The 14,690-nt window shown below is 43.7% G+C and overlaps 1 protein-coding gene across 3 annotated transcripts in view; it reads left to right on the top strand.

The window, feature by feature from the left end:
* Window positions 1-13,652, top strand: part of TULP4 (TUB like protein 4) — a 150,090-nt gene extending 136,438 nt beyond the window's left edge. For all 3 annotated transcript variants that reach the window (XM_020809543.3, XM_078383216.1, XM_078383217.1), the window contains exons 13-15: window positions 5,685-5,828; window positions 7,597-10,217; window positions 12,565-13,652. In XM_020809543.3, coding sequence (XP_020665202.3) covers window positions 5,685-5,828; window positions 7,597-10,217; window positions 12,565-12,681 — 2,882 coding nt within the window. In that variant the 3' untranslated portion in view covers window positions 12,682-13,652. The remainder of the gene's footprint in view (window positions 1-5,684; window positions 5,829-7,596; window positions 10,218-12,564) is intronic.
* Window positions 13,653-14,690: the final 1,038 nt, after the last annotated feature.

Raw genomic sequence — 14,690 nt, 5'->3', positions numbered from 1 at the left:
GGGTCAACGTAACCTTGCCTTCACATGGTTTGCCAATGTTTCAGCAAGGTTACCACATGATACAAAATGTTTAACTATTTCAATATTTTTATTGTCAGTGCTAAAGTAGTGTAGTACTTCTGTAATCATGATTTTTCTCTTCTTAATATTCAACTGTGGTCCTGCTTTGGCACTTTCTTCTTTCACTAAAAGTTATTTCAGATCATTACTGCTTTTTGCCAGTAAGATGGTGTCATCTACATATCTTAGATTATTGATGTTTCTTCACCAGTTTTCAATTCTTCTTCATCTGAATCTACTCTGGCTTTCCATATGATATATTCTGTGTCCAGATTAAACAGATAAGGGGATAAAATGCACCCCTGTCTTAACCCCATTGCTTATAGGAAATATTCTGTTTCTCCATATTCTGTCCTAACGGTAGCTTCTTGTCCACAGTACGAATCATGCATCAGGTCAATCAAGTACTGAAGTCCACTCATTGCTTTCAGAACAATCCATAGTTTCTCAAGATCTACACAGCCAAAGACTTTGCTGTATTCTATAAAGCCTAGATTGTTCTCCTTCTGACATTCATTGGTACTCTCTCATAGCTAGCCAATACTAGCAATATGAATTTGAGTGCCTCTTCCTTTTTGGAATCCAACTTGAACATCAGGTATTTCTTGCTCCATATATAAGGTAAAAGCCTTTATTGCAACACCTTCAGCATCACTTTGCTTGTATGAGAAATTAAAGTAATAGTCCTAGAGTTACTACACTCTTTGGCTTCTCTTTTCTTAGGGATTGGAATGTATATCGGGCATACCTACTTGCCTACATAGAAGTAAATCGCACTGAATTACCTCCAAGAAGTTGTGGATGGCTTTGCATCCTGAAGGCTCTGAAACCTGTTTTTTTAAATGGAAGCTTCTAATCCACATGGTTGCATAGAAAAGTTTTTAAAATGTGCTGCTTTGTTCTGTTTAAGGCTATGTGTGGAGAAAGACACAATCAAGGACCTAATTCATATTGAATATCCCAATATTAGAGGTCCCGTTTGCACAGCCATATTTTATGTAATGGACAGACTTCCTTTTCAGTTATTTTGCGAGGTAAATGGTCTTATGAATGCCCTGAAATGACATATACCTGTACAATATTGTCAAGGTTTTCTGATGGGTTTTTTTGTTTAGCCCCTATCAATCTGTCAAAAGGCTTCAAATGTTCAGTGGTGATTAATGCTATAAACTTTGTTTTTACCGACAACAGTTCTTGGTTTGGGCTTCAATAGGTCTTTGAGACTTTCTATATTCTTTTGATTTTTCTTTTTCTTCTTTTGGGTTATTTTGTGGGGGATATTTTAATAAAAAATATCATTAGAAACTGATTTCTGTTTCTAACAATATTTGTATTAAAACATTCTCTAACAAAATGACCCCAGACACCTTGAAATTATTGTTTTAGTGAAGTTCCTTATTGGTGATGAATTGCAGCATTTATTCTCCTTTGCACTTCCATGTTTCTTGGAGTAGTTTACGTATAGGTCCTAGAGAGTCCTTCATTTGGGCTACAGGGATATACTGGGTTAGCTTCTGCAGTAGAACTGTACTGTATGCCTTCAGAGCATTTTCTGGGTTAATGTCTTACACGCTAGCCCCATACTGTGTCCCATGAGACTCTGTGACACAGTGCACCAGGAAACACTGGCAGTAGGATTCTTCCTCTCATAAGCGTGCATCTCTTTCTCCAAGTCTTTCACCATTTGGCTTTAAAGTGGGCGGATTTTATTCAGGTCCGGGTACCCACAAGAGCTAATTCAAACAACAGACAGGGAAGAAAACATCTGTAGGATGAAATGCATACCAGCTGTCTTCTTATCTGCCCTTCTACCTTGTTAATGGCTTGTAAATAACAGTATATATAGAGTATTTTGTGAGAAATTAACTAAAATGTGTAAAAAAATGCTATTGCTTAGTTGTTAGGGTTTTGTGTTCTTTCGTTTTTAAATTAGAGACGTGTTCAAGGGAGGGAAAAGTTCCTTCTGCGCCAGTGAGTGGAATGGTAATAGAATGAAGTATTCCACTGCCATTTTAAAAGGGCAGACTGTGCCTAGGTTTGCTTTGTAAATTCGTTACATTTGCTTCTTAACTACATCAGGTAGTACATTTTACCTGGAGCTATTATGCTTGCCTGTTCCTCTGCCTCCTCCTCCACAGATCATTCCTGTGTCTTGTTCTTCCTCATAGACAAGGTTCCCAAGCAGTCTGTCATTCAGACAATGGGCAGGCCCAAACCTGTTTAGTTTCAGTGTCCAATCAAAATCACCTCATTCTCTTTTGCATAGAAATGATAGAATTGTGTCCTTTGGATGTTTTTGGAATGCAGCTCCCATTATTCCTAATCAGTAGCTAGAGCTGGTGAGAACTGAAGCCCAGCAACTTCTGGAGAGCCACAGATTACTCAGCCCTAACCTCAAAGCTTCTTCAAAGCTGTCAGAAAGCCTAAAAAGAAAGTATTCTTCCTGTGTGCATTTTACCCCGCATGCATCTTCACTGGGAAACTCTGTTTGCCAAACAGCCTTCTAGTGCCTTAATACAGGACAAAATACATTTGTGTGTGACTGTGACAGGCTATCACCCAAAAGTCAAATGCTCTTTCCCAGACTGAAGTGCCTTCCATGAAGGTCCTCTGCATGGACCAGTTGATTTCTTTGTTTATAGAGCCTTGTGGCACAGTGGTTTAACTACAGTACTGCAGCCAAAATTGCTCATGGCTTGGGTTCAACCTCAGGTAGCCGGCTCAGGGTTCACTCACCCGTCCTTCTGAGGATGGTAAATCGAGTATTCAACTTGCTGGGGATGAGGGGGTATGTGTCGTTGTTGTTTAGTAGTTTAGTCGTGTCCTCTTCATGACCCCATGGACCAGAGCACGCCAGGCCCTCCTGTCTTCCACTGCCTCCCGTAGTTGTGTCAAATTCATCTTGGTTGCTTCGCAGACACTGTCCAGCCATCTCATCCTCTGTCGTCCCCTTCTCCTCTTGCCGTCACACTTTACTAATATCAAGGTCTTTTCCAAGGAGTCTTGTCTTCTCATGAGATGGCCAAAGTACTGGAGCTCAGGATCTGTCCTTCGAGTGAGCACTCAGGGTTGATTTCCTTTAGAATTGATAGGTTTGTTCTCCTTGCAGTCCGGGGGACTCTCAAGAGCCTCCTCCAGCACCACAATTCAAAGGCATCAATTCTTCAGCGGTCTGCTTTCTTTATGGTCCAGCTCTCACTTCCATACATCACGACAGGAAAAACCATAGCTTTGTCTATTCGGACTTTTGTTGGCAAGGTGATGTCTCTGCATTTTAAGATGCTGTCAAGGTTTGTCATCGCTTTCCTCCCAAGAAGCAGGCGTCTTTTAATTTCATGGCTGCTGTCTCCATCTGCAGTGATCATGGAGCCCAAGAAAGTAAAATCTGTCACTGCCTCCATATCTTCCCCTTCAATTTCCCAGGAGATGATGGGACCAGTGGCCATGATCTTAGTTTTTTTGATGTTGAGTTTCAGGCCGTTTTTTGCACTCTCCTCTTTCACCCTCATTAAGAGGTTCTTTAATTCCTCCTCACTTTCTGCCCTCAGAGTGGTATCATCTGCATATCGGTGGTTGTTAATATTTCTTCCGCAATCTTAATTCCGGTTTGGGATTCCTCTAGTCCAGCCTTCCTCATGATGTATTCTGCATATAAGTTAAATACGCCGGGGGACAATATACAGCCTTGTCATACTCCTTTCCCAATTTTGAACCAATCAATTGTTCCATGTCCTGTTCTAACTGTTGCTTTCTATCCCACATACACATTTCCCAGGAGATAGATAAGGTGGTCAGGCACTCCCATTTCTTTAAGGACTTGCCATAGTTTGCTGTGGTCCACACAGTCAAAGGCTTTTGTATAGTCAATGAAGCAGAAGTAGATATTTTTCTGGAACTCTCTGGCTTTCTCCATAATCCAGCACATGTTAGCAATTTGGTCTTGAGTTCCTCTGCCCCTTCGGAATCCAGCTTGTACTTCTGGGAGTTCTCAGTCCACATACTGCTGAAGCCTACCTTGGAGGATTTTGAGCATAACCTTGCTAGCGTGTGAAATGAGTGCAATTGTGCGGTAGTTGGAGCATTCTTTGGCACTGCCTTTCTTTGGGATTGGGATGTAGACTGATCTTTTCCAATCCTCTGGCCACTGTTGAGTTTTCCAAACTTGCTGGTATATTGAATGTAGCATCTTAACAGCATCATCTTTTAAGATTTTAAATAGTTCTACTGGGATGCCATCACCTCCACTGGCCTTGTTGTTAGACAAGCTTTCTAAGGCCCACTTGATTTCACTCTCCAGGATGTCTGGCTCAAGGTCAACAACTACATTGTCTGGGTTGTCCGGGATATCCAAATCTTTCTGATATAATTCCTCTGTGTATTCTTGCCACCTCTTCTTGATGTCTTCTGCTTCTGTTAGGTCCCTCCCATTTTTGTCCTTTATCATGTTCATCTTTGCACAAAATGTTCCTATAATATCTCCAATTTTCCTGAACAGACCTCTGGTTTTTCCTTTTCTGTTATTTTGTGATGACCAACTTGTTCTCTTGACAAAACTCTATTAGCCTTTGCCCTGCTTCGTTTTGAACTCCAAGGCCAAACTTTCCTGTTGTTAATTTTATCTCTTGACTCCCTACTTTAGCATTCCAGTCCCCTAGAATGAGAAGAACATCTTTCTTTGGTGTCAGTTCTAGAAGTGTTGTAATTCTTCATAAAACTGTTCAATTTCAGTCTCCTCAGCAATGGTGGTTGGTGCATAAACTTGGATTATTGTGATGTTGAAAGGTCTGCCTTGGATTCATATTGACATCATTCTATCGTTTTTGAGATTGTATCTCATTACAGCTTTCCCCACTCTTTTGTTGACTATGAAGGCTACTCCATTCCTTCTATGGGATTCTTGCCCACAGTAGTAGGTATGATAATCATCTTGAGCTGAATTCGCCCATTCCTGTCCATTTTAGTTCACTGATGCCCAAGATGTTGATGTTTATTCTTGCCATCTCCTGTTTGACCACCTCCAGCTTCCCAAGGTTCATAGATCTTACATTCCCGGTTCCTATGCAGTATTTTTCTTTGCAGCATTGGACTTTCCTTTCACTTCCAGGCACGTCCACAGCTGAGCGTCCTTTCGGCTTTGGCCCAACCACTTCATTAGCTCTGGAGCTACTTGTACTTGTTCTCTGCTCTTCCTCAGTAGCACGTTGGACGCCTTTCGACCTGATGGGCCCATCTTCCAGCATCATATCTTTTAGCCTTTTGTTTCTGATCATGGGGCGTTCTTGGCAAAGATACTGGAGTGGCATTGCCATTTCCTACTCCAGGTGGATTGCGTTTAGTCAGAACTCTCCGCTATGTCCTGTCCATCTTGGGTGTCCCTGCACGGCATAGCCCATAGCTTTTCTGAGTTACTCAAGCCCCTTCGCCACGACAAGGCAGCAATCCATGAAGGGGAGGGGGTATGTGTACCCTTCATAATTAAATTGTAAACTGCCCAGAGAATGCTTTAAGTGCTATGGGGAAGTATAAAAGCAGCATGCTTTGCTTTCCCCCTCCCTTTATTTTGCATTTTCTCTCTTACAAGTTTTTTTAATTTTATCTCTCTTTTTTTTGCACCTTTCCTGTAGTGATCTATAAAACCAGCTTGCTGCATCTCCAACCCAGACAAATGACCATATACCTTCCAGAAGTGAGGAAGATTTCCATGGATTATATAAACCTGCCTGTTTTTAACCCCAATGTTTTTAGTGAAGATGAAGATGATTTGCCAGGTGAGAAGAAGGCATATGTACATGATACAAAATTCTGAAGGATATATTTAGGGTAACTGTTCTTTTTAGCTCCCATTTTAGAGTTTATGCCAAGGCCTTGAACTCTGTAAGAGAGCTCTGAAGGTCTCTGAAATTATCAGGAGTCTAGCACGGCCTAAAGCCTGTGCCTTTCCCAGCCTTGGTGGAACCTGTCTACCACCATTCCCCTGCTCCATATTACAGATCAGAAGGGCAGGTGGTCAGGCCTAAGACTCATGTAGAGGATGGACACTGCTGTGCATTCACAGTGCATTTAAGACATCCCGAGTTCATGGAAGCTGTCTTGATTGTTGCTTACATGCCTGGCAGTGTTCGGTCCTCCCTGAAACCTGAGGCAAGCCTGGCCTGAATAGAACTTTCTTCTCTACCCCTTTGGCCCCTGTAAGGAATGTGGGATGGGAGGAGAAGTGTGGGAAGGGGGCATGAGCCAAGCTAGGCCAAGGAGTGTGCAAGCTGCTAGGAGACCCCTAGACCCTAATATGTTTCCAGTGATTTAGTTGGAACATAGTGAACATAGAAACTTTGGCTGTAGCAATGACACTGAACATATAAAAGGAAGAGGGTTCTAAGAAAAGCAAAAGCCAGCCAGCTGAAACCCAGTCACAATGTAATTTGACAAATATTGACCAAAATGAGCAACTACTGAGCAAATTTGTACATAAAATTTATGAAATGCATCACAAAGTTAATGCGTCAAAACCTCTCTCACACACATACAAACTTATAAAAACAGTTAATGTGGCACAAAGATTATGTGTCAATATGTAAATCTCTTACAAAACAGAGTGTATAACAGCCATTGCAGACAGTCCTGCTGTTTCAAATCTTCCTCAGAGCACATTGCAAATTAAGGAGGCATCTGACCTTGATTCTCACCAGAATTGTGAGCATACTTTGGTATTTTTCTTTCTCGAGTTATGTCATCTTGGTAATGTGCCGTTTAGAAATACCGTAAGTGTTATAGTTGTGTCTTAGATGATCTTTATATTTGTTATAATGTGTTTTTCTTTTTATCCATGTAAGCTGCCCCGAGTAGACATTGTCTAGGGAGGTGGGGTAAAAGTCTAATAAACAAACAAACAAACAAACTGAAAATTAAGACTAGGTTTGGCTTGGTTTGATTTGCTTATATCAACAACAAAACCTAAACCATGATTAATGTAGGTGTCCAATAGGTGTCCTTTTAATTAACTGGCTTTAAATAGATTAGTTTTGTATTATATGCAGAAGGGAGTGTTTCCATCACTGTCTTGGTGTTTCATTAGTTATGTCTCCCATGCATAACATAACTGATTAATTATCACCTTTTTCTCCATTGAGCTGACATTCAACAACCTCTTTCAGCTACAGATACATGCACCATGACCCGTGTACCAGATGAGAACTTTTTATGTTTTCACAGTCCCTTAAGCTAGGGGCTGAAATAAGGGAGTAAGAGAGCAGAGGGTGGAAGTAGGGAGAGGTTAGTTCTGAGGAGTGGAGGGCCTTGGCGGAGTGCATGTACATTTGCAGTCTTAGTTCTGCATATGATCAGTAAGGAGATCATATGGTATATGCATGGATCCAAAATATGAGAGCAAGTTCAGAACCTACTATTTCCCGAGTAGTGGATTAGCACATTTTCAGATATGTTTGAAATGTAAACCAAAGCCATGGGTGACAAGGAATTAACACGTGGTATCTCCTGTTGATGAAAGGTATAATATAATACTTTGTGTTTTTGTCATAGTGACTGGAGCATCTGGAGTCCCTGAGAACAACCCGCCTTGCACTGTAAACATCCCCATCGCTCCTATTCATAGTTCAGCGCAAGCCATGTCACCAACTCAGAGCATAGGGCTGGTTCAGTCTTTGCTGGCAAATCAGAATGTGCAACTGGATGTCCTTGCAAATCAGACTACAGCTGTGGCAGCAGCAGACCATGTGACGGACAACACAGTCCATTACCCAGTCCCAAGCCGGTACTCCAACCCAGGGCAGGTCATCTTTGGAGGAGTAGAAATGGGACGCATTATCCAGGCGCCTCCTCCGTTACCCTTGCCACCTCAGGGTGCAATCCAGATGGCAGTTGTAGACCACAGAGATGGCGACAGAGACCACGAACACCTCCAGAAGGTGAAAACATTGCGCCCAGTTCCGCAGGTAGCTGAAGGGGAAGCGGCTGTCTTCAGCCCTGCTCAAGAAATTCAGATGAACAAAATGAACCCTCCTCCTCCGTACCCTGGCACCATACCAGCAGCTCCTACCACAGCACCTCCTCCTCCTCCCTTGCTACCACCTCAACCTCCTGTTGACCTCTGCTTGAAAAAGGGAGACTTCTCTCTGTATGCAACAGGACATTATCAAACTCCTCTGGGCTATGAGAGAATAACTACCTTTGACAGCAGTGGGAATGTTGAGGAGGTGTGCCGACCTCGGACAAGGATGCTCTGCGCGCAGAACACCTACACTCTGCCAGGCCCTGGCAGTTCTGCCACACTAAGGATCACATCGTCCGAAAAGAAGATTCAGCAGCCGTGTACCAGCGCAACCTTGAACAGGCTTACGGTTCCACGGTACTCCATTCCCCCTGGAGATCCACCGCCCTACCCAGAAATTGCAGCCCAGTTGTCTCAGGGCCGCGGCATTGCACAAAGGCTGGACAATAGCATCATTCATGCTACTCTGCGGAGGAACAGCAGAGAGGCAGCACTGAAGATGGCTCAGTTGGTCGACAGCCAGAGAGCCACTCTGCAGCTCCCACCCAAACTGAAGAGCAATGTTGTGGCAACCCAGTACCAGCAGAGGGTGCCAACAGCCTTGTACACCTGTAGCCAGTGCAGCAGCAACGGCAGCGGCGGCAGCGGCGGGAGCAGCAATGCTGCTAATGGTGGGAGTGGGAACATCAGTAATGCCAGTGCTAACAGCAACACATCTGGCATCGGTGGCACACGGCCAGACATCACAACAGGGAACAGCTCTCAGCACAGCTCTGTCATCGCACACTCGGCCAGTACTTCACCTTTGGCCTCCCAGTCTTCTTACAATTTGCTGAGTCCCCCGGATAGCTCTCGCGAACGGACAGATTATGTGAACTCTGCCTTCATGGAGGATGAAGCTCTTTCTCAACACTGCCCTGTGGAAAAGACAATACGCCATGTCCCAGTGGCCATGGCAGAGCCTAGCATTGGTGTAAAAAGACCACCCCCTTATCAGTGGGAACCTATGGTGAGCGAGGAGATATGGGTTCCTCAGGAAAGGACAGCTCAGAACACTTTGCCCAACCCTGTTAAGCCCAACCCTCTAGTTATTGGCCAAGCTCAACATCTGGATATATCCCGAGCACCATTTATTTCCCCCAAGTCTCCAACCAGTCCTACTGCCACTTTCCAGATGAGTTACGGAGTTGGAGCGCCATATGTGGGGGGCTATAGTGTTCCTCCCCCTCTTCAGGGAATGCAGGTTCCCTGTTCTCCCAAAGAAGCCCTGGCCCCTCCCCAGATTGCACAACAAGAACCTACTGTCGTGCTTCAGCCAGGTTACCCCTCCAATCTCTCTTATTGCCCTTTGCCCCCCATGTACCCTGGAAATAGCACTTGCTCAAGTTTACAGCTGCCACCAATGGCCTTGCACCCATGGAATCCCTACAGCACCTGCCCACCTGCTGCTCAGAGTGCCCAAAGCACTCTGCCCCCCAAGGCACTACTTGTGGTAGAGAAGCCTGTGATGTCTCCACCACCCGCGGAACCTCAAGGTCATGTCGGTTCAGACGTGATGGCTGAGACAGCAGACAATTTCCAAGAGGTCCTCTCCTTAACAGAAAGCCCTGTCCCTCAACGGACAGACAAGTTTGGAAAGAAGAACCGGAAGCGCCTGGACAGCCGTGCAGAGGAAGGAAACATGCAGGCTATCACAGAGGGGAAAGTGAAAAAAGAGGCCAGGACGACACTGACTGATTTCAATTCACTGATATCGAGCCCTAGGCTGGGCAGAGAGAAGAAGAAAGTCAAAAGTCAGAAGGACCAGCTGAAGTCAAAAAAATTGAACAAGATGAATGAATTTCAGGATAGTTCAGAGAGTGAGCCTGAACTCTTTATTAGTGGGGATGAACTGATGAACCAGAGCCAGGGCAGTAAAAAGGGGTGGAAAACAAAAAGGAACTTGAGGACGGCTAATGAACTTGATGAGTTTAAGTGCAGAAAAGCAAATGAAAAGGAAGACGGGCGTCTGGGAAGCCAGGGTTTTGTGTATGTAATGGCTAACAAGCAGCCTTTGTGGAATGAAGCAACACAAGTTTATCAGCTAGACTTTGGAGGGAGAGTGACCCAAGAATCTGCAAAAAATTTCCAGATTGAGCTGGAAGGGAGACAGGTAAGGCAACACAAGCTTTGGCATGTGTCCGCTTTTGTTGGATGTGACCTCTTTCAAGCAATAGAAACACTTGTCTACAGATTAGTTTTCAGTACACTACCAGCTAGCAGAATAGAAGCAAACATGGTTCTAGTCTTGTGTAGCTCATGGAGGAGAGAGACCTGTAGCTCTACACAATGATACTGGAGAACAGCTTTCATCATCCTTGGCCATGGCCATATTCGCTCGGACTGATGGGAGGTGAAGTTCAACAGTATTTGGAGGGTTACAGCTTCCTCACAAAGCTGTAATTCTTGGGCAGTGTTATGCCTGCCCTAGATGGTCAGACATGGGCTTGTTACTTAATATTTGTGTTGTGTTTATGTCTGTTTCTATGTCTCAGACACCCAAGTACTGAACACAATATATGAAGCAGCTCCTTTTGAAAGCAACATGTGTTTTCAAGTCACAAAAAAACTTGACTTTAAGCCTGAAGTTCTGTTCCAATAAACAAGCCTTAGAAAGCAGCTGCTTACCCATATTCATTTCTGTGTCTCAGGACAGCTGTAGCAAATAATGGGAGATATTTGATGCCACAGTGTGTGGACATATTGATTAACAGAAAAGTATGATCTGTGACTAGCTCCTGCCAACCTAGCAGTTTGAAAGCATGTAAAAATGCCAGTAGATAAATAGGTACCACCTCAGTGGGAAGGTAACAGCGTTCCATGTCTAGTCACACTGGCCACGTGACCACAGGAACTGTCTTTGGACAAACACTGGCTCTATGGCTTGGAAACGGGGATGAGCACGGCGCCCTAGAGTCGGGCACGACTGGACTAAATGTCAAGGGGAACCTTTACCTATGATCTGTGGCTAACGTCATGCTCAGATTTATATAATATAAATGCACATTTTTCAGCCAAAAAAAAATTGGAGCAAAAAAGAGGCCTTGGCTCCTGAATGTTCACTGCTATACAAAAGAATAATATGGCAACCCAACCACTTCTTTGTCTAAGACAGGATTAATGTGAAAAGCAAAAAACAATAAAACATGCACTAGAAGAAAGCCAGATCAGAGTATACGAAACCTTGGCTTGTATTTTTCATTCCTTAAAGTTGCTGATGTACATGTGTAGCTAAGAAATAGCAAACAAATCATTTTGCAACACTGAGCCAATTTAATTTCTAGCATCAAGAATTAGATTGACCTTTAGTCCCCCAAGCTGTCATGTTTTTTTTTTTTGTTTCCCTCTCTCTTCCTGTCATCTTGAAGTTGCTTGGGCAGAAGTGGAAACATGAGCATGTCCATGAGAGAATGAATCTTGTTACTGCTGTGTTCTAGTTTTGTACTTGGGGCAAAGTGGGCAGGAAGGGAGGTGGCGCATCGTGTTCGTTTTAGAGTGAAAGGAAAGCAGCCCCCCCCCCCACAACAGAGCTTGGGCTGTCCCTTCCTGCTTGGCTTACCTATAGAAAAATGAGGTTTTGCTCAAACACATTTATGAGAGTTCCCTGAGTTAGTAATCTGCAGATCCAGAAGAGCCTAAAAGTTACACATCCAAAGGCTGGTTGGCCTGTATTCAGGATCAAAGTCTCACAAGATTATAAGAAGTGTGTTCCTAAATCAGATCAAGTCTTGAGACAACAAAGTAGCAGTCAAACAAATGTGCTTAGTTATCATCCATTGAAAATAGTACCTGCATTGAAGGATCACCAGCAGCTCCAGGTAAGCCACTATTTCCGTTTGCTTAAGAAAGAGTAGAAGGGAAGAAAGAATGAAAGTGCTCTGTAAACTAAGCACAGATAGTGATTGTGAGAGCAGAACTAGCATGTCATGCTTACTCCAGAATGAACAATCTGGAGTAGAAGAAAATGGTCTTGTGAGCATTCCAGAAAATTAGCAAACTTTTAGGTATTTCCATAAGGGGGAAATGCTACTTCTCTGTGTGGCTTTGTAGTCTGCTAAGCCACCAAGAGGTTGTATAGACTAGTCATTGGACTGTGACTCATAAGTCATCTGAAGATTGCAGTCATGTTATGACCAGGTGATTATGGGACTAATCAAAAGGAGACAGAACTTGGTTTAAAAGGCTGGAAATCTCCTGTTGTGCTAACATGATTTTCCTTGGATTCAGGCCCCTAAACATTGTGCACTGTTTTGCCCAGTTTATGAAAATATCCTTCTGTTCAATTTTGCTGGTGATTTTAATAGAACTACATGCCAATTGAAGTGTGTTTACCAGTATAATGAAAGAGTTTGTAAAGTTCTCTCTCCTTTAATTGGCCATTGTCCCCTTTAAGCACTGCCTGTATGATTCATCTTTACCCACTTCCTTTCTTTTCCTTCTCCCACTACTTTGTCCTCCAGGTCATGCAGTTTGGGAGGATTGACGGCAATGCTTACATTTTGGACTTTCAGTATCCGTTTTCAGCGGTGCAGGCCTTTGCAGTAGCTCTGGCTAATGTGACTCAACGCCTCAAATGAAAAGAGAAAGAGAGAAAGAAAAAGCGTATAAATCTTTCTCATAAGGGCCAACCTGGGAAGTATCAGGGAGGCCTGGCAGAGATGCACAGAGGCATCTAAGGGTAAAGAAGGACGTGCAACTGGAAAAAGTCTTTGAGTGCCCAAAGGAGGGCATCAACTTTGAACATTATTGGGGACGGGTGGGGGCTCTTCGGTTTGGGATTTCTTTTTTTTGAATCAACATTGTGCTGGATTTTCAGGGCAAGCAAAGGATGAGAGCTATTCAGTGTTATGGTGGGAAATGTGGCTTTTGGCTTGTTGTGATGGTTCTTCTGTGTTTGCTGCAAAAATAGCTAATGTAAGCCAATAGAAGGATTTCAAAAGACTGCCTTTTTCCTTTCTCTCCCACCCACCCCCTGCCTCATCCTTTTATAGATTGCCTTATATCACACTGTTTGTTTTGGAAGCAGGGAACATAAATTCACACCTTGATTATTTTGTAGTATTGGCATTGATAATAACAGCAAAAAGAGTGGGAACAAGAACAAAAGGTATAATATACTTGAAGACACATGCTTCTTCTCTGATGAGAGAGGACTGTAAGCACTATGGAGAATTTTCAGAAATCCATACCTAGTTTTTAAACTATAATTCATAATTTTGGGGGTGGGGAAGAGACAAAAGCAAAGCTGTTACCTTTGGGATAGTTTGCAAAATACACTGTGTTGAAGAAGCCTTTTCTTGTGATCTATGGCTTAAGTAATGACTTTGTTTCAGAAACGGGAAAATTGAGAGTGAGGAAATGGTGGAGAGAGCAGAAGAGGACAAGGCACACGGATGTGAACATGTTGATTTAAGATATTTGTACCAGTTTTAGTACAATTTAGTGAGATACATATGCGTGACATGGCGTGACACTTGAACAAAGGCCACATCTGATGGTCCTCATTTCACAATGTTTACAGCTAAATAAAAACGTTTTCTTCGAGCAATTCCAGAAATGTGATCAATCTGAGTTCCATTACTTGATAGTACTAACTGGGAACATTGCAGGCATAGGTTGGAGTGCTACCAGAGATGGGGGAAATTACTTTTTTGGACTACAATTCCAAGAATCCCCACTACCAGTATGGCCATTAGTTGGGGTACTCTGGGAGCTATAGTTAAAAAAAATCCACCAAAACTTTTCCTATCTGCATATACTACCTGTCTGTATCAATAGTGAGACCCAAAGAGCCTGGTGATATCTGGGTGCCTGGGTGGATCAAGGTTTAATACAAATCAGGAGATCTCATTGCTGGGCTGTTCCAGGATTGGTTTGCATAGAAATCTGTGCATTTGTAAATGGATCCACACAAGCAGACTGTAGTTAGAATAATAATCCATAGTTTCACTAAAAGAGGTTAAAGCCAAGAAGGCTGGATGCTGGGAGGTGACAGATGAAAGGGTTGCAGGGTGATAATGGTTGGAATAAAGATAGTCAGGCAAGGCCAGAAGTAGACCTTGTCCAGTGAAAAGCCTAGGGTTGACCTAAAGAAATACATGGCAGGAGTAGGCAACTCCAGTTCTCTAGATGTTTTTGGCCTATGGCAGTCCTGACCTCATAGCCAATGGAGAGGCATTATGAGGATTATAGCCCAGAAACTCCTGGAGGGATAGGGTTGCCCACGCCTGATCAGTAACATGCCAGACCAAGAAGAACTGGGAATTGCTCTAAATCAGGCTTGTCCAACCTGCGGCCCGAGGGCCACATGCGGCCCAGGTCAGCTCGTAATGCAGCCCAGTGCAATTTTTTATTTTTAAAGAAATTCCAGTTTCAAGTTACACTGCTGGCGCTTGCGGCCGGAATGTGGCTGGGGCATGTCACAACAGTAGAGGGGGACAGAGGGAAGGAAGGAAGGAGTGGGAGGGGAGGGGAGAGGGGGGCTGCGGGACTGCATTGCGCCATCCCCGTCAATAGGTGGACCCCCTCCTGGCCCCATAAAGCCGCCGGAGTCGAAGCTGGCAGCCTCTGCTGTCTGAGATCGCAG

Source organism: Pogona vitticeps, chromosome 1 (genome assembly GCF_051106095.1).
Source record: "Pogona vitticeps strain Pit_001003342236 chromosome 1, PviZW2.1, whole genome shotgun sequence".
NCBI lineage: Eukaryota > Metazoa > Chordata > Lepidosauria > Squamata > Agamidae > Pogona > Pogona vitticeps.
Note: the sequence above shows the minus strand (reverse complement) of the source record. Positions and strands in the feature narration are given on the sequence as shown.